At 51.3% G+C, this 21,383-nt stretch overlaps 11 protein-coding genes across 11 annotated transcripts; 6 read left to right on the top strand and 5 right to left on the bottom strand.

Annotated features, from left to right (window-relative positions):
* Positions 1 to 499: 499 nt before the first annotated feature.
* On the top strand, positions 500 to 1,281 carry P174DRAFT_514753 (SDR family NAD(P)-dependent oxidoreductase; the record flags this gene model as incomplete). Its single annotated transcript, XM_024832104.1, has 2 exons — positions 500 to 592; positions 643 to 1,281. The coding sequence occupies 2 exons, from the start codon at positions 500 to 502 to the stop codon at positions 1,279 to 1,281; spliced, it is 732 nt and encodes a 243-aa protein (XP_024679334.1).
* A 72-nt stretch (positions 1,282 to 1,353) lies between these two features.
* On the bottom strand, positions 1,354 to 2,022 carry P174DRAFT_444490 (putative dUTP diphosphatase Dut). The gene has a single exon (XM_024828097.1). It carries the CDS (start codon positions 1,913 to 1,915, stop codon positions 1,400 to 1,402), a length of 516 nt encoding a protein of 171 aa, XP_024679333.1. The 5' UTR covers positions 1,916 to 2,022; the 3' UTR covers positions 1,354 to 1,399.
* Positions 2,023 to 2,388: 366 nt separating this feature from the next.
* On the top strand, positions 2,389 to 4,360 carry P174DRAFT_514751 (uncharacterized protein; the record flags this gene model as incomplete). Its single annotated transcript, XM_024832103.1, has 2 exons — positions 2,389 to 3,100; positions 3,139 to 4,360. The coding sequence occupies 2 exons, from the start codon at positions 2,389 to 2,391 to the stop codon at positions 4,347 to 4,349; spliced, it is 1,923 nt and encodes a 640-aa protein (XP_024679332.1). The 3' UTR covers positions 4,350 to 4,360.
* A 265-nt stretch (positions 4,361 to 4,625) lies between these two features.
* Positions 4,626 to 5,294, top strand: P174DRAFT_411720 (glyoxalase family protein; the record flags this gene model as incomplete). The annotated part of the gene is made up of 3 exons (XM_024824284.1): positions 4,626 to 5,060; positions 5,105 to 5,177; positions 5,227 to 5,294. The coding sequence occupies 3 exons, from the start codon at positions 4,626 to 4,628 to the stop codon at positions 5,292 to 5,294; spliced, it is 576 nt and encodes a 191-aa protein (XP_024679331.1).
* A 344-nt stretch (positions 5,295 to 5,638) lies between these two features.
* P174DRAFT_453657 (VOC family protein) lies at positions 5,639 to 6,417 on the top strand (the record flags this gene model as incomplete). Its single annotated transcript, XM_024829178.1, has 2 exons — positions 5,639 to 6,065; positions 6,140 to 6,417. 2 exons carry the CDS (start codon positions 5,639 to 5,641, stop codon positions 6,208 to 6,210), a joined length of 498 nt encoding a protein of 165 aa, XP_024679330.1. The 3' UTR covers positions 6,211 to 6,417.
* Positions 6,418 to 6,558: 141 nt separating this feature from the next.
* Positions 6,559 to 7,953, top strand: P174DRAFT_376291 (glycosyltransferase family 69 protein; the record flags this gene model as incomplete). The annotated part of the gene is made up of 3 exons (XM_024822673.1): positions 6,559 to 7,161; positions 7,228 to 7,453; positions 7,538 to 7,953. The coding sequence occupies 3 exons, from the start codon at positions 6,559 to 6,561 to the stop codon at positions 7,951 to 7,953; spliced, it is 1,245 nt and encodes a 414-aa protein (XP_024679329.1).
* A 993-nt stretch (positions 7,954 to 8,946) lies between these two features.
* Positions 8,947 to 10,455, bottom strand: P174DRAFT_506362 (polysaccharide lyase family 1 protein; the record flags this gene model as incomplete). The annotated part of the gene is made up of 5 exons (XM_024831308.1): positions 9,885 to 10,455; positions 9,712 to 9,837; positions 9,570 to 9,666; positions 9,351 to 9,506; positions 8,947 to 9,315 (listed from the first exon to the last, which is right to left on the bottom strand). Exons 1-5 carry the CDS (start codon positions 10,226 to 10,228, stop codon positions 8,947 to 8,949), a joined length of 1,092 nt encoding a protein of 363 aa, XP_024679328.1. The 5' UTR covers positions 10,229 to 10,455.
* A 2,780-nt stretch (positions 10,456 to 13,235) lies between these two features.
* Positions 13,236 to 17,230, top strand: P174DRAFT_514746 (putative rhamnosidase B; the record flags this gene model as incomplete). The annotated part of the gene is made up of 9 exons (XM_024832102.1): positions 13,236 to 13,310; positions 13,331 to 13,420; positions 13,676 to 13,964; positions 14,024 to 14,220; positions 14,772 to 15,248; positions 15,299 to 16,017; positions 16,065 to 16,536; positions 16,605 to 17,035; positions 17,059 to 17,230. The coding sequence occupies 9 exons, from the start codon at positions 13,236 to 13,238 to the stop codon at positions 17,228 to 17,230; spliced, it is 2,922 nt and encodes a 973-aa protein (XP_024679327.1).
* A 175-nt stretch (positions 17,231 to 17,405) lies between these two features.
* On the bottom strand, positions 17,406 to 18,400 carry P174DRAFT_462907 (uncharacterized protein; the record flags this gene model as incomplete). The annotated part of the gene is made up of 2 exons (XM_024830191.1): positions 17,406 to 18,120; positions 18,282 to 18,400. 2 exons carry the CDS (start codon positions 18,398 to 18,400, stop codon positions 17,406 to 17,408), a joined length of 834 nt encoding a protein of 277 aa, XP_024679326.1.
* A 764-nt stretch (positions 18,401 to 19,164) lies between these two features.
* P174DRAFT_360174 (uncharacterized protein) lies at positions 19,165 to 19,611 on the bottom strand (the record flags this gene model as incomplete). Its single annotated transcript, XM_024821746.1, has 1 exon — positions 19,165 to 19,611. A coding segment is annotated over one exon (447 nt), but the record flags the coding sequence as incomplete, so codon positions are not given.
* Positions 19,612 to 20,372: 761 nt separating this feature from the next.
* P174DRAFT_376455 (MgtC/SapB family protein) lies at positions 20,373 to 21,212 on the bottom strand (the record flags this gene model as incomplete). Its single annotated transcript, XM_024822688.1, has 1 exon — positions 20,373 to 21,212. One exon carries the CDS (start codon positions 21,210 to 21,212, stop codon positions 20,373 to 20,375), a length of 840 nt encoding a protein of 279 aa, XP_024679324.1.
* Between the last annotated feature and the right edge of the window lie 171 nt (positions 21,213 to 21,383).

Raw genomic sequence — 21,383 nt, 5'->3', positions numbered from 1 at the left:
CTGCTTTTTTTTGATATAGCGTTCTATTAGTATGTAAGTAATGTATAATAGTGTTGCTGTGCAACGATAACATTGTATTCTGTCAAGAACCTGTCGAGAGTATAGTTGCATCTGCTCTAGGTAACAGTCAAATGCTCTCAGATGACCTCGAGTACAAGCAGGAATAATTACAATACCATGGACCAGAGCTGCTACTAATTCATAATGAAATAACGGTTTGGTCCACTCAGCGAGCTCACACGCTGTTATGGGGCATCCCCCGTATTGCATAACGTTATGGTGAGAATTTACGAACTCGGACAGGATATCGTTATCTTCTAAGACACTCAATGCAGTAAAACATAACCCGACCTGTATTTCATAACCTTCAGTAGGATAATCTCCACAATGGAATCATAACATAACGTTATGTAATGAAGCAGATCCGATATATAAGACGACGAAGATCCTTCTATCATGTCATCCATAACCTCACTCAAGTACAAAATTGCAAATAAAAATGAGCCTTCAAGGAAAAATTGCCATTGTCACCGGCGCCTCGCGCGGAATCGGCGCCGGGATCGCCCTCGATCTCGCAAAGCAGGGTGCAAAGGTACATCCCTCTTCTTCACAACTGCAATGATATATCGCTAATTCGTCCAGCTCACCCTAACCTACACCTCCGCAAGCAGCGAACCCGCTATCGACGCTCTATGTGTCAAAATCCACTCCCTAAACAACGGCTCCGCAGCAGTCAAAGTCGAAGCCGACCTCCGACGCCCAGACGGCCCAGCCAGAATCCTCACTGCCACGTTCGAGGCATTCCCATCGGAAAACAATGACAACAAGATCGACATCCTTGTCAACAACGCCGGCGTCTCTCAATGCAAGAATCTCGTCGAAACCAGCCAGGAGGATATATGCTCCATCTTCGACGTCAACGTTTACGGTTTGATGAACATGACCAAAGCCGTTATCCCGCATCTGCGCGCCCCAGGCCGAGTCATCAACCTCAGCTCTGTAGCTGCCCGGCGCGGATCACCCGGTTTCTCGGTGTACTCCGCCTCCAAGGCAGCCGTGGAGGGCTTCACGAGGTCGTTGGCGTGTGAACTGGGGCCTGTGGGGTGCACGGTTAATGCTGTCCAGCCTGGGGCCGTGGAGTCTGATATGTTGCGGCAGGAGGTGCCTGAGCAGGTGATCGCTTATATCCAGGAGAATACGCCGTTAGGCAATCGGGTTGGTATCCCAGAGGATATAGCGAGGGTTGTGACGTTCCTGGCTGGGGAGGCGGCGGGTGGGTGACGGGGCAGAGTATTTGTGTTAGTGGGGGTTGCATATGAATTGATAATCAGTCATGTAATAGTACTATTACTACAGGCTGATAGCTTAGATGAGTATTTAAATGGCAGAGTTGGATAGGTTAGAGTGACGTCCTCCCCTGGTAAACACCTGCATACCCCTCGACCTCCTCGCTCATCTGGTGAAAAACAAACTGTGCTAGTCTTGCAGATGGGTAGACCCTCAGTCCGGCCGGGTTCAGCACCCGCATCAAGGCTCCAACTGCCCCTACATAGCCACTGTCCATAACGCCGGCGGTGAGTAGCACGCCAGAGCGAAACAGTGAGCTGCGCACGAAGATTTGACCCATTACGTCGAGAGGGACGGACACTGTTTCGTTGAATTCGACGAGATAGGATCCCTGCGGGAGATTGAGGAAGCGTTCCTCTGGAGTAGTGGTGCTTGATGCGGGGAAAGAGATTTCATTTGTTGCCGCAGTCTGGCGGCGGTGGTTGTCTAGATCGATTGTTCCAGGTGATGTCCAGGTAAGGACTCGTTTGAGGGTGAGGTCCACGCCGCAGGGTTGGACTTGCAGAGCTGGGTTCTGGACATTGCGGATGATGGCGCGGGTGAGGAGAGTGCGGCCAGGGATGATCATTTCAGTTGGTTCAGTCTTGTGTACGGAGTTTCAGTTGAGACTGTAGTACAGATAGCGCAGGTAATAGCAAACCAGCGACTTAGTGAGCTAGGTGTTTTCAATGAGGGACATCGATCCATAGACTGGAAGGCAAAGGTATTAAGCCAACTGGCGAAGAGATAAGGGTGGCTGGGACGCCAAGAGAAGTTGCAAGTCTAACTAGCCAAATTAAACAATAGTCTAAGCTCGGATGCTCTACTCCTTACAGAGTAACTTAACCATGGCGTCGGCGATTTGCGATGGGATTTAAGCTTGGCATAGTTAGCTCAAGTCATGCTAGTGAGGCAGCCTTAATTGAAAAAACTGCTGCACCTTAATTTGAGTCAGAATGCCACAATACAATACTGAGGGGGCATCTACAGAGGTACTTAATAATATATATTCACTACAGATCACAAAATACTGGGCTCACTTGGGATGCAAATCTGTGCAGGATGCACTCTGCCGATCGAATGGGTCTGCCCGACAAGTGGGACCCTGAATTTGAGGAGGTCGGCAAGCTTAGTCTGGACGAAATTTATCAAGCGCTGAGTCGGCTCGATGCTTTTGAGCGATATATAAGTTCGAAGCAAGGAGACGATGGTCCTGACAATCCCGACAAGGAAGTTAAGGATGATACCGATGCTGGGAAGAATAGTGAGGACAACCCAGAGACGCGAAAGAAGACTGTACTCTGGGACATCAACACACGCCGCATCGCACTTCGAGCTGGGGCAATGAAGCTTTCACGCGCGAAGATCCGACCATATACAATAGTTGATTTGCCTGCCGATATTCTGCTTCAGATTTTTGGTTACTTCCAGGACGCAAGGATCAAACGACTGGCCCAAATTGACTGGAGATCGCTACCCAGGGGCTGTGAAGAAGATATTGCCCATAGGACTGCCCGCGAGACGATCCGGCAAATCCGCCTGGTCTGTAGCCTGTTCAACGACCTGGCGTCTCCGCTGTTGTGTCCGATCCTCCGCGTAGATCTTGACCAGGTATCGCTGAATGGGGCGGTCGAGTTGTGCAAACGTCCCCGGATAGCTCAAGGTGTGCATGCCATTCAAGTCGGGCTGCAATATCGTCCGGAAGAGCTTGTCTCAGACTGCCCTCGTTTCAAGGACTATTGCAAGCAGCAATTGTATGAAGTGGCCGATCGCTGTGACTGGCTCGGGGGGATGAATCGGACGATGAAACAGACTGCCCGCCGCAGCTGAGGGAATATCGGGAAGCGAAACGCAATTACGACAAAATCTGTCGCTCGTGGGACGCCTATTTTGACTCCGACGAGAGTGACCAGAATGACGCTGTCGCCGAAGCAGAGGCGGATGAGCACATGGAGATCTTCGTCCGAGGCTATAATGAATACTGCAAAAAGCATGAAGAGCAGCTACAGCTCATCACCAGTGGATCCTTCGTCACCACGCTTGCATCTTGTATCTCCCAACTGCCCAACACGATAACCCTGGGCTTCACCGACGAAATGGAACCACTCTATGATCGGGATAACCCGACAGTTCTACTGAGAGACACGAGTTTGCTTCCCGGAATGATGAGCGCAGCGCTAGAGTGGGAAAAGATCGACGATTTGCGCCATGGCAATTATCGCTTACTTACGCGCGATGCCAAACTTATGCCTGCCAGGCTCTTGTTCGACCTGCCGGTTGCCATCCACAAAGCCGGAAGCAAGCTGAGGTATCTTGATCTTGGACCGTTCCCATGGCGGGGCAGCTTTTCTCTGCTCTGTCCCGATAGTGTGAGCAATCCCACCGATCCAGCAGCATGGTCGGATCTTCGAGCGGCGTGCAGCAGCCTCTGGAGAGTCGATTTCGGAATGAACTACCACAACCTTCGCATCCGCCACGAGCCCCTCCGACCGGAAGAAAAGTACTATGTCGACCAATACCTCAACACAGTACTTTGCAGTGCAGATCTGAAAACTGTATGGTTGGACTTGCGTTCGTTTGGCCTTAATGATGGCCGCACCACGAAAGAGGGCTGGTACGATATAGGTCTTGTCCTTAGTGCTGTCAATTGGCCACGCGTCGAAGATATAACGATTTCGGAAGTCTCTGCGAAGCAAGATGAGCTGGAAAGATTTTTCTCCGGGCTGGCACCCTCAACGCGGCGCCTTTCATTGTCCACTATACACCTTTTGGACGGCAGCTGGGAAGGGATTCTGCGTACATTAGACGAGAGGGTGCGGACTACGTTCCGTGAACAGAATGTCAGTGTGTATTTAAGTCTTCTGACCGGGGGAGAGTTTGGAGAGATAGAGATCAGGGAAAGACCCCTTCCCTTAGGGTTCGAGGACTCGGATGACGAGGTGGAGCCGCCCAAACCACCTCCTGTGGCAGGGGAGTTGTTGAAGAAGAAATACGCTTCGTTGTTCTCTCCTTGGTGGATGTGACACTGTCACGGCCTATATATAGTGTGCAATACACTTCTGGAATTGAAGATCAATAGCTAAGAGATTGACTTTAGAGACCCGTCCGGATCAAGTTCTCGGTGCAGTTGTAGGTTTATCCATTCCATGGTTCATAGCTACACAGCAACCACCACCTTTCATAGAACCAGCGATACTGATCAGCTTATCGATCATATGATTGTTCCTTGACACCTATTACCATGAGACACCCCAGCAACATCGCATCCATCACTTTAATCCATCCTCAACACAACCACAATGTCCAAAGAAAGCACCGACCCCAACGCCATCGACCTCCTCTCCCGCCTAGCAACTCTCCTCGAAGAAGTCGTCAACAACCTCCACCACAGCCACCTAGACCGAACCGCCATCCAGACCCTTCTGCACCAGTACTCCTCTCGCGCCGAATCCGACGGCCACCTCATCAACGCCTCAAAACAGGACTCGCAGTGCGTCGAACACGGCGTCTTCCTCTCCTACGTCCACGTCGAGCTACTCTCCTGGCTAACCAAACACAACTACACGCTCCCTGCAGCTTCAGTGAAATGGTACAGCTGGCGCAAGTTGCTTTCGCGAAAGTACCGTCTCCCATCGATATTCTCTGTCCGTGCGCACGCGGCGCAGTTGGATGATCTGCTGCGGAATGTAGTAGCCAAGGCGGAACTGCTGCATGCGGAACTGCGGGCTCGTGAGGTTTGTTAAATTCCAAGAGAGATGAGCGTTGCTGATTGTAGCAGATTGAGGTTCCAGATGTGGCGGTTGATTATGGACGGGTGACGCCTCAGGCGCCGCAGGGGACACCGCCGGAAGGTATGTGTTTATTTTTTGTTGTTTCTGAGATGTATTCTGATTGATATAGCTTTGCATAAACTACTGCATCGTGCGATGCTGGCTGAGGTGCTACTTCGGGAGGGGAGGGTATCGTGATTATCATTTGTTGGGGTGTTGACCTTGCTTCTCTCTACGTGTGGCTTCAGATTCAGCCTTCTGATTGTTATTACTGCTTTTCGTCTGGGTCTCAGTATGTACTCAACCACAAATAATTATCTATCCATATATAGCCTCCATTACATCCATCCTATAACTGGCGCATTCCTTGCGAAGACCTCACCTGACTAATTCTCGTATCCAGCCTCCAGCTGACAAATGGAAGCCCCAGAACCAGGTCTAGCCCTGCATGAACTCATATATATGAGCCTATCCCCACAGATCTGGACAAATTAACCTATACAACCAAATTGCAATCAGTCAAACCATCTCACTGCGTTAAAATGGCCCACTCCAGCCCCCAAACCCCAACCCTAGCCAGCCCAGGAACAGGCCACTTCCCCAGCGCAACCTCACACATCCGCATCGCGCGACCCTGTCGCGACTTCACCGCTGCAGAACGCTTCTACGTGACCGGCCTCGGCCTCAAAGTCCTCTGGCGGAGTGGACCCGCACACGAAGTCGAGGGCGGCCATGAGCTGCTGATGCTGGGGTGGCCGGGCGCAGCGTGGCATTTGGAGCTGGTGCTGGTGCATGGCAACGACGAAAAGAATGCGCCGAGGCCGACGGAGGAGGATCTATTGGTTATTTATGTGGATGGGGCGATTGAGCCCGGGGTTGTGGAGAGGTTGGTGGAGAATGGGGGACCAGAGTGCAACATTCGAACGAGTATTGGGAGAAGTGGGGGGTTACGGTTAGGGATCCGGATGGGTATTTGTTGGTTTTGTGTCAGAGGGGGTGGACGAATGTTTAGTCTATGGTCCCAGAATGACTCTGGACGGTAGCGAAATATGACAGCTGCAAGATGTTATATGTGAGAGCACTGGATCGGCTGCGGACTTCGCGGTCTCGCTAAATATATATAGTCTTGGGCCAATGGCTTGTCTTGGACTTGTTCCGCCTGGGAAGCACCTTCTTAGGCAGAGATTACAATATGCTTTCTGGACATGAAATTTCGACAGATAATCACTTATCTCTCGGAGGGCCATATAATCTTCAATGTGTTAGGTGGCTGATACACTGATGCAGTCTTGTCCGAGGCAGAGACATGACTCGATGTTGGCACGTGATGTTCTTCTCCTGAGCTTGATTGTCGGCGAAGAGCGGCAGAATTGGGGACACAAGCATCATCCTTTGTCTCACCCTAGACAACTTGCATCAACTTGCATCGTCACTCATCTAATGATGCGATTCCCGGCTCGAAATGCACCTGATCCCTTCTGATTTTGGCCCGTTTCTCCGTCATGGGCTACTTCGCCGGTACGGACCGCGCCGCCGCCTTCTCCAGGCCTTGTTGATAAGCTTCGCGCTCTGGACTGTCCTGGAGGTGCTGCTTATTTATCAACGGGTCTCAACAGCGGACGCGACCAAGCCTCCTATTCCACAGAAACCGGAGCGAATATACATTGCGAGCATGCACTGGAATAACGAGGCGGTTCTGCGTAGTCACTGGAATGACGCAATCGTTCAATTGGCTAAAGGATGGGGTACGGAGAATGTCTTCGTCAGTGTCTATGAGAGCGGAAGCTGGGATGATACAAAGGGTGCGCTTCGGGATCTCGATGTGGAGCTGGATCGCCTCGGTGTGAGACGGAACATCACTCTCTCAAACACGACTCACGAGGATGAGATTTCGGTTTCTCCTACGAGTGAAGGCTGGATAGATACTCCTCGCGGTCGGAAGGAACTTAGGCGTATACCTTATCTGGCTCGGCTCCGCAACTTGACCCTGCGTCCTCTGGAGGACCTTGAACGGCAAGGCGTAGCATTTGATAAGATTCTCTTCTTGAATGACGTGGTATTCACCGTACGTATCAATCCTACTTAACCTTTACGAGGGAATGACTTTTCTCACCCTGTAGCATGCCCGCAGGTGGATGACGTTATTGAACTGCTTAACACAAACGATGGAGTATACGCCGCCGCTTGCTCTCTAGACTATTCCCGACCTCCGTTGTATTATGATACTTTTGCTTTGCGGGATAGCCATGGCGATGAGCACGTTATGCAAACGTGGCCTTATTTCCGTTCTACAACATCTCGGCATGCGCTATTCAACATGTCTCCTGTCCCTGTCAAGAGTTGCTGGAATGGCATGGGTAGGCTCATATTTCCTTCACCCCCTCACCACTCTATGCTCGTAGTGTATCTCTTCCTTTGGTTTAACTCACCCGCTTGAACAGTCGCTATGCCCAGTGAGCCTTTCGTGTCGGGCACGCCGTTGCGATTCCGTGGGATTCCCGATTCTCTAGCGCTATTTCATCTTGAGGGCTCTGAATGTTGCTTGATCCATGCGGACAATCCTCTCTCGGGACACCAGGGCGTCTACGTGAATCCCAAGGTCCGTGTTGGTTATAATGGCCCCGCATACGAAAAGGTCCATCCTGCTGGCTCCTGGCTGTCTCCACAATATATCGCCTTGGCTCTGTGGGAGAACAGATTACGACGTTGGGCTACTACGACTCTTTTCAAGAAGGTTGTCGTTCGACGGAGACTTGCCCAATGGAAGAGTCTCTCTAGTGGCCGGCATGAACCCGGCGACTTTTGTTTGATTAACGAAATGCAGGTGCTCGTTGCCAATGGCTGGGCCCACGTATAGAGACCCATTGAACATCGCCACCTCAATTCCAGACTTATGGCACCTAAAGTGTGACCGAAATCGTACTAAAATGGATTCTATAACGATGGTTGCCAACCAGCGAGTAATCGAAGCGTCTACAGAGCACTCCTCGGTGGCTGAAACATCGAGACCGCGAGGATTTTCGCGCCCGATCTAGATTCAGCCTTTCGTCAGTGAAAGCAGTTCATTTTGGAACACCACAAATCCGGCCATAACGGCTGAACATGATTTCTTCCGAGAGGGAGTTGACTTGCTCATCCAATCTCGCCTCACAGTCGCCGTGCAGCAAGACCACGAATGCGGCTACGACATGGTTGAACCAGCACCAGTCAGGGCGACATAGCGCTTTGCAATGCAGACAAATCCCACAACCTGCTGAAATGGACTATCATGCAGATGTGATGGAGCTCCGTTGCATTCGACCACTGTCCAGTTTGACGCTAGCGAGTCAAATGAACGATTCAGTCGTGTCTGACCCGCGGTTTTCCACCTGAATGCGATCTGAATGTTGGGAAATATTCTAGTCGCTTAGATCCGGCTGTCGAGACATTTAGCTGCAGTGCAGGATCAACTGCAATGGAAAAACACATTTCTTGCATATTTTTGGTTCTTTGGCCATATTCCCGCTTTCATAAAAATAACGGTCTCACCGTCCGTTTGATGAGTGAGCCGTTCTTCTCTACAACCGTCTATTGAGCGCATGTCTTCAAGAGGTTTCCAATACTTAGCCATAGGCTAAATCCAGATGCGCCACTGGAGTCTTCTCTTGGACAACTATTAGCGACACAGTGCTACAATCTAAATCTACAGCCAATAGCCATAACATATTATAGGCTAGAATGGAAGTGGTAATCTAATCGATTACTCCGCGTATACATCTTCTCACCCCTTATAGTTAGACTGATATTACTAAATTGACTAGAGTACAGTCCACGCAATTATATTATATCCCCCCCCTTTCGAAACGTCCATCTACAGGTGCCCCTGACCAGCCGAAGAAGCAGGAGAAGTACCAGCCGCACTCGCCGAGGCAACAGTCTCACCCTTAAACTTGGACAGCACATCAGCAGTCGAGCCCGAGAGCGTCCCAGAGCTGGAGAACGAGTTGGCAACACAGTTCCGACCGATATACGACTTGCAGGTGGACGAGTCACTCGCAGACCCAAACAGCTCGCCCGTGAAGCTAGAGGACTCGACGGCAGCAGTGACGTCGGAGAAGAGGTTACCCTCGGCCAGAACATAAGCGCCGTCGCCGATCTCGAAGGCGTGGTTGGAGTTGTCGTTCCAGTAGTTGTTGACGGCGTGCAGGTAGGTGTTGCCCTGGACCTTGGGGCGCGGCCGCTGGTCTTGTACAGGTAGTTGCCCTTCATGGTGACCTTGTCGCTGGAGCCGTCGAGGTAGATGTTCCAGTAGTGGTGGTTGTCGCAGGTGGCCGAGTAGTCGGATTCGCCGTCGATGTAGTTGTTGGAGAGGGTGATGCGGTTGCTGGCTTCGGTGCCGAGGACGTAGTGTTGGCGGCCGATACGGGCGGTCTATCATCACTTCGTTTAGTCTTTTTGTATTTTCAACTTATGTGTGGGTGTGAGGAAACGTACAGTCACATGGTCGACCCAGACGAGGTCGGCCTGGTTGATGGTGATGGCGTCGCCTCCCCAGACGTACTTGGGGTTGATATCGGTGACAGCGATGTTCCTGACCAGTCAGCATAATCCTTCCCTTTCGTTTGCAGGTACTGACTGAATGATGATGTTCTTAGCCCCGCTGACGATACGAAGACCCTTGCCCTTGATGACGCCGGAGGTGCCCTGGCCGATGAGGGACTTGTTGGAGTTGACAGTGATACCGAGCGAACCGGCATTATCACTACTTCGTGTCAGAACCTTTGCAAGAAAACAGATGGAGCAGCATACTAGGTCACCGAGACAGAAGGAGCACTCGACTGGTAGTTGGTGCACCAGTCGTTCTGGTTGATGGCTACCTGGCAGCCCGAGGCAGTACCCCAGGGAGCGCAACCAGTCGCGGTGGTGGTCCCCTCAGTGCCGGTAAAGTCAAAAGTCTTGGTGAGCACAATCACACGGGCCTCGCTATCACCGAGGTACGAGACCAGCTCGTCGGTGGTGGAGGGATAGACGGGGGTAGCACTGCCACCGCCGGTCACGGACGAGGCGAAACCCTCGGCGGTGCCTTGGACGCCAATGGCCATGGCCTGGGAGACCAGGGCGCCGACGGTGGTAAAGAGAGCAGCGTACTTCATCCTGGAAGTAGGCACGAAACGAATGACAAGAGTTAAATGAAGGAAAGACAAAAGAATGACAGGGTGAGATGTGCTGAGGAACGAAACATAAGCCGTGAGTTGCACATCGCTGGTTTTATATCCAGTTGATCCTCCAGTCTCAACCCCTGGACGACCAGTCGATGACCATGGTACATCTCAAACAGCATCCTATAATGGTCTGTCAGAAATTCCCCCGTCGAGTGGAGATGTAGAATTACTCAGTGAACGGGAGTCCACCAGGAATCCACCAGTTGCTTGAATCGGCGATGGAAAGGAAAAATGTCTGTACAGGGTGATTCGAATGCCGATCTCTCCACAATCTATGTAGGTTCCGGTAAGTGATCCGATATCTCTGCGAGACAGCTCCACCGCATGCGGCATGAATCCTGCTAGTTGATTCGTCGAGCCGGCTGATCTGATCGGAGAGTTTCAGGTATATCATCGTTGGTGATGATGTGGAAGGGGTCAGCATAGAAGAAACACGGTATGACGCGGCCTATCCTGCAATTACGAATTGGAGGAATATATTTCGGAAATACACCGAATATTGCTGTCAATCTAGTCTACTCTCATCATAAATATAATCTATGTATATATGAATTAAGAAGATCACAATGAATGTCATGCCATCTTCTGTTGAGCTCTCCGTCCACAGTCTGAAACACGCCATACAAGGTTACGTATGCACTGATGGGTCAAGCAAGACATAATATCCATCGTTTTTACATTGTATGAGGTCTCGGTCAAATAACTGCTGTAACTATTCACAATCAAGCCTCATAGCTGGCTAGGCAGCTCTTGTGGTTGGCCGTTTACTTTAAGCTTAATCTATTACTCAGGATCCATGACTCCATCCTTTCATCATCCTCGATGGGTCCAATTACAGGATACCAGAATCATTGCGCCAAGTATCCCCTTAGATTAAGGAAAAGAATTGGGTGTAATATAGGTTGCATGAAAGCGTTGAGATGCTGAGGTGTGGATATAGATTTGCACAGCTTACATCACCAATCTAAGGGGAAACTAACAAGGGAAGGAATACTCGTTTCTTTCTCACTCTCCAGTTACAAAAAACAATGATTCGGGCTATTCATGCACTGTTGGACATAGTATTGAAATTATCTGTTTATGCAACTTCTCCTCCTCGGACTAAAAGTGTATCACTCTTCATAAAATTGGGGATCTAATCACAGAGAAGTGACAGATGCTAGGATAGGCACTCCGGTTGGAGAAAACTACTAAGGTACAGAGCAAGAACTTCTTAGACATAACATGACTCTCGAAGACATTACTCAACATGGATTGCAGATTACGCATCGTATATCAACAGGGACAATATCAGCTATGCTAGCTCCTGTTATCCTCTGCTGGCCAATACATATCTTCCATATGGAAACAGCAGGACCTTGGCAAGGCTGGATTGAAGCGCAACATTGGTGTATTCTCACCTTGAAAATCGTCGTGCTTGTTGCTCAGCTCCGTCTCAGCTTCGTTTTAGCCCGAAAGCCCAGCGACCATGTCTCATTACCATTCTCATAACACCCACCGAGAGCTTGGAGGCATGCTCCGAAGAAAAGATATAAGTCATGGCGGAAAGTAGGAGCCACATTGCAGATCCTTTTCCGTCGTCGGTTAGAGCCCAGAAATGCTGATGGATAAGTCAATAGCCCCTGTGAAAGCGAGCAGCTGTGGTATGGGAGCGGAATAAGGCCAGACTCGAGAGGAGTTGAGCAGGCCACTTCAGGGATAAGGCCAGGCTTAGGTTCATCTGCTTGACGCTGAGAATTTGCAGTCCATTCCTGCCAGATCCATCGTGATCCCTCCTAACCGCAACTATTGCCACTGGAACAGATGACAAATGCTTTGACAAAAAGGATAACGGATTACCTGCATGAATTGCAAGAGGTGAAATGCTGATGATGTGTAATATCCCCTCGACCCGTCGTCCCACTAGGTCCGGCTTGGTTGAATGGAAAACAATGAGGGTCCGACAATAGCCATAGAGCCGTCGGGGTCTCTGTCTGACCGGAATCTCCTGAACGCCCTCGAGCCTGGGACGACCTGTTCCTGCCACTCGTCACTTAGTGCACGCTCTCTGTTACTGCTACGCCAAGCACAAGTGTAGAATAGCAATGGGAGCAGGTGTCGACGATTCGATGATCTATCACCCGAGAGGAAAGTCTCAGCTTGACCAGTGTAAGCATAGACACAAGGAGCACAAAACGATGAGTGGGAAAGTATCTGTAGATTCAGGATCGACATATCTCCGTTATCCCGAGCTCCCGCGGAGTACCACAGGAACCTCCATACTGTTCAAGTCACAGATGGATATAACCGGACACGCGATGCAAGCATCCCCAGTCAGGCTATTTCCACGAGGCCCGTCTTTTTCCGTCCTTTGGCCGCTCCGTAGAGTCCTGCCATATCTGGACGGGGCAATGCATGCGGCATCGTACGAGGTTGATGAGCTCTTGGCCATGGGGCGAATCTCAGACTCAACCAGAGTCCTCCAGTACCCCAGCTGAAGGCTGAAGCACAATTGGGCACGAACCGGAGCACTAAGTAGATATCTTGGAGAATCTGTTGCGTAAAAAATAATATCAGCTCTCGTATCTGCGTCTTCGTTCGGGAGATGAAAACTGAATTCTACCTTGCCATTGGCGCCAGAGCCTTGGGAAATAGCCCCAGTGAACTAACATGAGGCAAAAGTATCAAATGCTGCATACCTCAGCCCCTACAAACGAGATCCAAGAGAAACGACTCAATTTGGCTAAAACCCTCAGTGGAACTGCTTCTTCCACCGAGCAATCCGAATAGGCCTGCATCCCATGCGTCGTTTTTAGGCCTTGGCAGGAGGGAAAAGTAGGAAATAGAATACGAGAGTAGCCTCATCTCATACATCCTCAGTGACTTCATTCCATGCAATCGCGATATACCTTCGAATCGAGAAGCCCAAGCCGCCAAGACTGAGCATACAGGAACCCCAATGCAGACGCGAGTGGGAGGCCTTGGCTCCCATGGCGCTGGGCACACGCACAGCCCCCCGGAGCTTTTTATAGCAGTCCTCGAACGGCTTGGCAGCAGACAATCAAGATGCCAAGTCCAATACGAGGGACGGAGGGATCTGCTTCTGCAGGCCAAGCGTCCAGTTCCGCTGGCATGATTCCGCAGGTGAAGGGGATGCTGGGATTCGAATGATGATTACGAGGTGCATCGTATTCAGCTGCGCTTGTCGTCGGCTTCATTTGGGGATGTCAAAATTAGAAATGCAAATAACATCGAAGAATACGAGATTGCCTCTGTGATGAGGATGAAACGGTTCGATTGGGAGGGCTTCTGTGAGGGAGCAAGGTATATAAACCCCTCGACGTCCACGAGAAACGAGAGGAATCAACAGCAGCTCAGCAGACAAGCAAGCAAGCAAAGACAGCAAAGCAAACAACAAGAAAGCATCTACAGCTCACCATCTTCAAAATGAAGTTCATTGTCATCGTCAACGCCCTCATGGTGGCCCTCTGCAGCCACGTTGCCCTAGCCTCTACCATCGGCCACCCCTCCCTGATGCCCCGCGAAGATGCCCTCAGCGACAACAGCACCGTCGCAACTCCCTACGGCAACATCGTGAGCACCGTCCTCGAAGACGGCAAGAAGAAGATGGAGTTCTTCGACGTCGACGGCACCCTCGAAGTGACCGCCATCGAGACCGCGGAAGGAAGTACGTCCTTTGCCTCCCTCTCCATCCCGCAAACACAAACACAAAACTGACAGACCCAGCTGCAACCTTCTACGATGCTGAAGGCAAGGAAGTCAACCTTGCTGACATGAACGATGACGACGAGGACCTTGGGAAGCGCGTGCCCAAGTGGAAGCTTGCCATCAAGTTCGCCAAGCTGATTGCCAAGTATGGCAAGCGGGCCTGGTCCTACATCTACTGCGTCGGTACTGCTCCGTTCTGGAAGTGCGGTGATGAGGTGAGTTACTCTTTGCTTCTGGAGTAAAGAAAAGTGGCTGATGAGATACCGCAGTTCCTTGACTGTGCTACTGCTGGCCGCGCTCCATGGAACTGCTACGAGGGAGCTGTCTGTGTTGGATGGAGCATTCACAAGCACTGCAAGTAACTGCGTGCACGCCAGGCACATATTGTCCATACGGACATTAATGGTGGCATGAATGCTAAGAGAGTGATCGTTGGCGGGAGATGAGATGTGCAGGGATGTGGTATCTGTTTCTGACTTGGCTTTTTGAATTTAGATAAATAGAGAAGTTGATAGAAGTTGAAGCTGATCTTTAAATCGCATTCCATGTCTCTAAGCTTCTTAACTTCCCACAGTAGCAGTATGGCCGGCGGGGAAATGTCGGGGCTCATTCCCCCGAGCCATCAACCAGATAAATATCCTTTCAACCACGTACTCTGCATCAAAGCTTTATATCCAGAGCAGAGATTCAACACACCATGAGATCACCCCTAGAACAAAAGGTACCTCCCCTCTTCTAATCCAATAACCTAATACTAATTGTCCAGACCGTAAACTCTCTCCAGTCCAACTGGATCTGGGCCCCAAACTGGATCGATTCCTCCCCAGCCAACACTGCCGGTAAAATCGTCCGATTCACGCGTCTTGTATCTCTTACGTCCCCCGCTACACGAGCGCTAGTCCATTGCTCAGCGGATACACGTTATAAGCTCTTTGTCAATGGCGTGCGGGCGGCAGTGGGACCCGCCCGCGGCAGCCCTCTGATCTGGTACTATGACACGGTAGACATTGCGCCGTATCTACGTGTGGGAGACAACGAGATTGTCTTTGTTGTGATGAGGTATTTCAATGCGTGCAGGGGCGCGATGGCCTTTGAGCGGACGGCCTTTCCGGGTTTGACGGTCGTTGGGACGATTGAGACGCAGACAGAGACTGTGGATGTGCAGTCGAGGGATGGGTGGCTGGTGCAGGTGAATGAGAGTGTGCGGTTCCCGATGGGACTTGTTGATGATATGTTTCTGCATGTAGGTCTCTGTGCCTTTTGCAGGATAGAGGACAAGCGCTAATCGGTTAGATTAATGAGCGGATTACTCCGGCAGTGCTGGAAGAGCCGGTTACGCCGATGGTGTACGGGATACGGACGGCGAATGGTGATCTGTCTCCATGGCGCCTGCGGCCTCGTCAGATTCCCATGCCAGAGGAGACGCCTGTGGGAGTTGATCTTGTCCGAAAGTGCCAGAGTAGCAGCAACGGTGTCGACAAATGGACGGTGTTTCTGAACCCAAAGCAGACACTAACACTCCCAGCAAATTCCTCGCACGTGCTTGAAATCCAGGCGGAGGTCCATTCAACTGCGTTCCTGCGGTGGTCCTTTCGATCTGTGCAGGCGTCTCGTGTAACCCTCAAGGTCACCTATTCGGAAGGATACGAGCAAGAGCCTCCGTCCTATCCCTTCTTCCGCAGAAAGGCTGATCGACTGGACGCGGAGAATGGACGTCTCATTGGACCGTATGATGAGGTGACCATTGACTTGTCGGCGGGAAAGACGACCATCTACGAGCCGTTCTGGTTCCGCACGTTTCGACTGATCCGGCTTGAGATCGCCAGTGGGCCAGCACCGGTTGAGCTTCTGTCGTTCGACGCTACCCAGGTTAATTATCCGATGGCAGTCAAGGCTAGCTGGCAGGAAGATGGGAACGAGTACAGCGAAAGGATCTGGGAGGTCTCCATCCGCACGATGCGCAACTGCATGTTCGATGGGTACTCCGACTGTCCCTTCTACGAGCAACTCCAGTAAGCGCCTCCCCTTGCACATGAGAAATCTAACTAGAACGTCCCAGATACTCTGGCGACAGCCGCTCCGTCGGTCTATTCCACTACCTCCTCTCCGGTGACGACCGGCTCATGCGGCAGGCCATCACCAACTTCGCCGCCTCCGTCACACCAGAAGGCCTCACCCAGTCCCGGTTCCCGTCACACGTCCCGCAGATAATCGCCGGATTCTCCCTCTACTGGATCCTCCAAGTCTGCGACCACCACCTCTACTTCGGCGACACAGCCTACGCGCGCTCCTTTCTCCCCCGCATCGACGGCGTCCTCGAGTTCTTCCACGCTCACATCGACTCCCTCGGGCTGGTAAGCAACCTCCCGGACGACGTCTGGCAATACGTCGACTGGGTGACAAACTGGGGCGCGACAGACGCCCACCCAGACAAAGGCGTCCCGACCTCCGGCCGAAAGTCAAACAGACACACCTTCTTCAGCCTCCTCTACGCCTACGTCCTCAAGCAAACCGCGCTGCTTCTCCACGATGTAGGCCGACCCGGCCACGCAGACGAGTACACCGCGCGCGCGGGGCCGTCCTCGCATCCGTCCGCAAGCACTGCTACGACGGGCGCTTCTTCACCGATTCGACGGCGGATGTCGCCGACGGGGACGCCTACTCGCAGCACTGCCAGGTGTTCGCCGTGCTATCTGGTGCGGTAGCGGAGAGCGATCGCGTGCGTCTGCTGACGGAGAGTTTTGCGGACGCCAGCTTTGCGAAATGCTCGTATGTGATGCAGTTTTATGCGCTGCGGGCGTTCTCTCTGGCCGGGGATGAGGCGTACGAGGCGTATTGGGGACGGGTGTGGGATCCGTGGCGGCGGATGCTGGAGTGTAATTTGACGACGTGGGAGGAGGATGATGTGCGGCAGCGCTCGGATTGTCATGCTTGGGGGAGTGTGCCGATCTATGAGTACTGTACGGAGCTGGCTGGGGTGAGGATTGATGCGCCTGGGGCAAGGAGGGTGTTGTTCAAGCCACGGTTGAGGTTAAGTCGGGGATCTCGGCGAGGGTGGCGGTCGGGAGGGAGAATGTTGCGACAGTGAGGTGGGAGACGGTTGATGGTGAGAAGAGGGTGGAACTGAGGTTTGAGAGCCCTGTCGATGTGGTTTCTCAGTTGCCGGGAAGGGAGAGGGTTGAGCATGGAGTGGTACAGTCACTTTTCTTTACGTGGATAGACTAGGCCTCTTACTTGTTGGTTATTACATATTGCTGCAGCAGTCAAGAGGTAAAATGTCATTCTCTTCATGCAAATCGAAGAATCTCACTGTCTAATCAGGCATCAAGTGTAGGTCTAATTCTAAGCGGGTTGGATCAGCCATTCAACATAAAAGCACCCCCGATCCAGCCATAGTCATCTATAGATGAATGGCCACAACCTTGGCCGGCTCAATAATCTTACCAAGAATGGGCGAAAACTGTCCCCCACTGGTTGTAACATATAGCACCGAACCATCTTTGCTGCCAGCAACAGCAGTTGATCCACCAACAGCAATCGTGAACTGATTCCCAGCCACCAACCTGACTCTCCCTCTCGGATCAACTTGCACCAGTCCATTATCCGGGTTAGTCGAGATGTACGCCGTCCCATCATTGCCGACCATAAGATCATCCGGAGTAATCCCACTAGTAATGACCTCAACAGGACCCGTGGCCTCCGCCACACTATTCACCGGAACCCTACAGAGCAACATCTGCGTGGTACTCGTGTAGTAGACATACCTCCCACGCACATCAATACCATTCACACCAACAGCATACGGCTGGCCCGCAGCAGGGAGCATCGAGGGATCAGACAGTGCCTGCGAGTACAGACCCGACCTCACATCCAGCCGCCAGATCACGCCCTTGGCAGAGTCCGTAATGAGAAGCAGGTTCTGCCCGAAGCGCGCAATCCCGTTCGGGAACTCGGCTTCGGGGATTCGGGCCAGAATACTCGCTGATGGTGCGCTACCCGAGGCATCGAGTCTCCAGATCACGTAGGAGCCGGGTGTGCTGTTGACGGTAGAGATGGAGAAGTTGCCTGCGATCACTGCGTAGACGTCGCTGTCGATTTGTGTGATGCCTAGCAGGCTAGTGGCGTTGGGGAAGGTGTAGAACAAGGACCCGGCTTCTGCGGTGTTGGTGTTGGATGGGTCGATTAGCCATAGTTCGGGGTGTCAAGGCGCGTGGCGAGGAGGTTGCCGTTTGGGCGGACTGCGAGATTTTCGAGCCAGGTGCCGTTGCGAGTGAACTGGAAGACGGTCGATATAGATGAAGGGATGGTGGTTGGAACCGTAGGCAGTGCCAGTGTCGGACTGATCAATGTTGTAATTAGGGCAAAGAGCCCAAGAATTTCTAAGCGGAAATACATAGCGAACCAATGTTAGGTATGCTTCTCTGTGGATAGCAGTAGGGTACGAGGAAGTGTTATGGCATGGATGAATGTCTACTCTTGCAGCTTATTTATACTTGACTTCTGCAGCCAGGTTAGGATTTGGTAGAGGACAAAGCTAAAGCTGACATTGGTCTTTGTATATTCTTTGTCAGGATGAATAGCACTTAGTGAATGTATGCACAGGAAGAAACGATTACCAACCAGAAGTGTTGGGTCTGAATTGCTTGTTTTCCCATAATCATTGCTAGTTTATTATGTTATGAGCGCTAATTTCCGACTAGCTAAATAGTAGTATTACACATATTATGCAACTCTTAGATGATTGTCGCTAAGCTTATGTGAAGCTGACCAGAAGACCACAATATACTCCACTAAGCTCGTGAAACATAATCAATTAGTGCAGGACTACTTTGACTAGAGCAGAGCTCCGAAATGAGAAGAACCGAAAAAGGGTAAGTCTACCGAGTAAGGAAATTTCAAATTTTCTCAGCTCTATAGCATCGCCCATGGCACTATATACTTCAGCATAGGTTGCTCCTGACCCGAAGATCGAGGGTCCGCAACGCCTTTCCAGGATTGAGGGTCAGATGTGGATAATATCTTCAATTAAGAAATGCTTTCAGGATTGTGTTCAGTACAAGCATGGACAAACGCCGGAGGAATAATGGGAAATAAACCGTAGGCTTGCAAGCCCAACTTCTCCTGGCTGCGTAGTTAACCCAGAAATCTGCGGTCTCCCAGCTGTCCCTCATGTAGGTAGAGAGACGCTGTTCTTCGGCGAGAAGTCCACGCTCGAGCGCCACTTTCTCTTTCTCTTCCAGGACCCTAAGAAAGGTCTCCAGACGTGTCAGATAGAAAGTTGCCCAGTCATCCAGTCCTTCCGGCCAGTATTCGGGCAATTCCAGTAGACGCCAGAACGGAGCGCTGTAAGCGAATTCAAGTGGTGCTGCATAGGTATATTCCCAATCTATTGCCCCAACGACCTTGAATCCCGCATTTGTCAGAACATTTGCCGGACGGAAGTCGTCACAGAAGAGCTTGAATGGGCCTCCGTCATAGTACTTGCAGAATCGACCCTCTCTTGCAAGTTTCCGGAATAGAAACCTTGCGATACACTTTGTTCTGCAGTCCTCAGGTGAGTCAACGGCATCATTACGCTGAGTAACAAGGTGGTTTATGTGTACGTCATCTGGGATTCCCGGTGTATTAAGTGCTTCGACGACTCCATGATAATGAACGGACCTAGCTTGTCTGGGCTCTCCTTGGTCATTTCATAGTGAAGAATATGAGGCACTGGGATAGAGGTGTGGTGGTCGAGAAAACGCATCACGGAAACTTCTCGTTAGATTTTTTCTTCTGGGAACATCGACCTGCCGCAGCAAGGGATTCGCATCACCGCTGAACCGCCGTCGATTCCTATTGTTGGTGATCTGTTTGCTTCATGCCGACAGGCTTTCTGGACTTGGTGCGATCCGTAAGCCTCTTGGGTAGACATTAGCATCTATTCCAAGTTTATTCATGACAGCCAGAGGGCTATTACTGCAGCGCGATAGGAGAAGCTTTGCATGCCTTCTTAGGCGAAGAGGAAAGTCAGGAATGTGTCACTTTTAGCCATATTTCATTACACTTTACCGCTGAAGAAGCGATCTGGCATATCCTTTTGTATCAGCACATCACCACGCCAGAAAAGCAGTCCGGGACCATTAAAGACCCATATCTACCGTCACTAATGAACGCATGAAAGCGTCCTCTCAAAGTGTATAAAAACTGGTATGCTCGAGTCAGATTGCAGGCTTTACAGGAAACCGTTCAACAGCACTAACACTCATCCAGGCTCCTCCACCTACATCTTATACAGCCCATTTACCACGTCTGTCATGCTGTCCAGCGTCTGCACAAGGTGGCCTTGCGTCTCTGCGTGGTGAAGTGGCATGCGGGAAATCTGACTTCAAACTCTTTGGACGAATTCTCCTTCATCGTCCTCAATGGAAACCGAAATAACAGAGTCCAGTTGGGAAAGCGCATGCATCAGACTATCCGGACCTCTCGAGCCATTCACTGTCAGATGAATGTCAAAGATCCGCTCAAGCCTTTCAATATGTGCCGCAGGTGTCTTTGGTGTCCTGGAGAAATTCGAAACCGACGGATGTCTATCCCCTGACGCAGGCCCTTTACTCGCGGCCTGATTAACAAGGACCTCTTCCAGCCGGGTTATCACCCGTACGCGAAACCCTGCTTCCATCATATTCATGAGCAGGGTTTGCAACCCATCAGCTCCGGTCCGGTAGCGGATCACAGCCGAGACCTCCCTGGTGTCCTTCCGGTCCAGGTATTGCCGCAGATAATACAGCACAGTTGGATAGACGAGTACAGCGACGAAATACAACGCAGTGGCAACGCTTGCTAATCTGAGAAGCCCCGCGCCACAGGCAGCCCCGACCGCGGCACTCAGCCAAACGCCAGCGGCGGTAGTCAGCCCTCGGATCTCGTTGCGCTGTTTGAAAATGATTCCTCCACCTATGAAGCCAATCCCAGACACGATCTGGGCTGCGATCCGGCTTGGGTCTAGCACGACCAGACCGCGCTCCAGGACATCGAAGGACCCGAGTTTCGAGATCAGCATGAAAAGGGCGGCACCTATTCCGACCAGCGTATTTGTGCGAAGCCCTGCGCTTTTATGTTTCCATTCCCGTTCAATTCCGATGATGGATGACAGCGCTGTGGCTACCAGTAGCTGTCCTACCTGTGTCCATGTCTCCTGGTCGCCTTGATCGAAGGGGTAGCGCATCTTGGAGCTCTGGTTTGCATATCCGTCACGTTATCTTTGCGTTCAAATTAGGAACGAGAATCAAAGCGTGTATGTGTTACTGACATTATCCTGAGTGAAAGGAACTGCGTTCTTCAATTCCTCTCCTGCGATGTTGCTGGGATTTATGTGTTCCGGATCCAAACCTAATAA

The sequence above is a fragment of the Aspergillus novofumigatus genome (assembly GCF_002847465.1).
Source record: "Aspergillus novofumigatus IBT 16806 chromosome Unknown P174scaffold_7, whole genome shotgun sequence".
In the NCBI taxonomy this organism is placed as follows: domain Eukaryota; kingdom Fungi; phylum Ascomycota; class Eurotiomycetes; order Eurotiales; family Aspergillaceae; genus Aspergillus; species Aspergillus novofumigatus.
The sequence above is the reverse complement of the archived record's forward strand: the minus strand, read 5'-3'. Positions and strand labels throughout refer to the sequence as shown.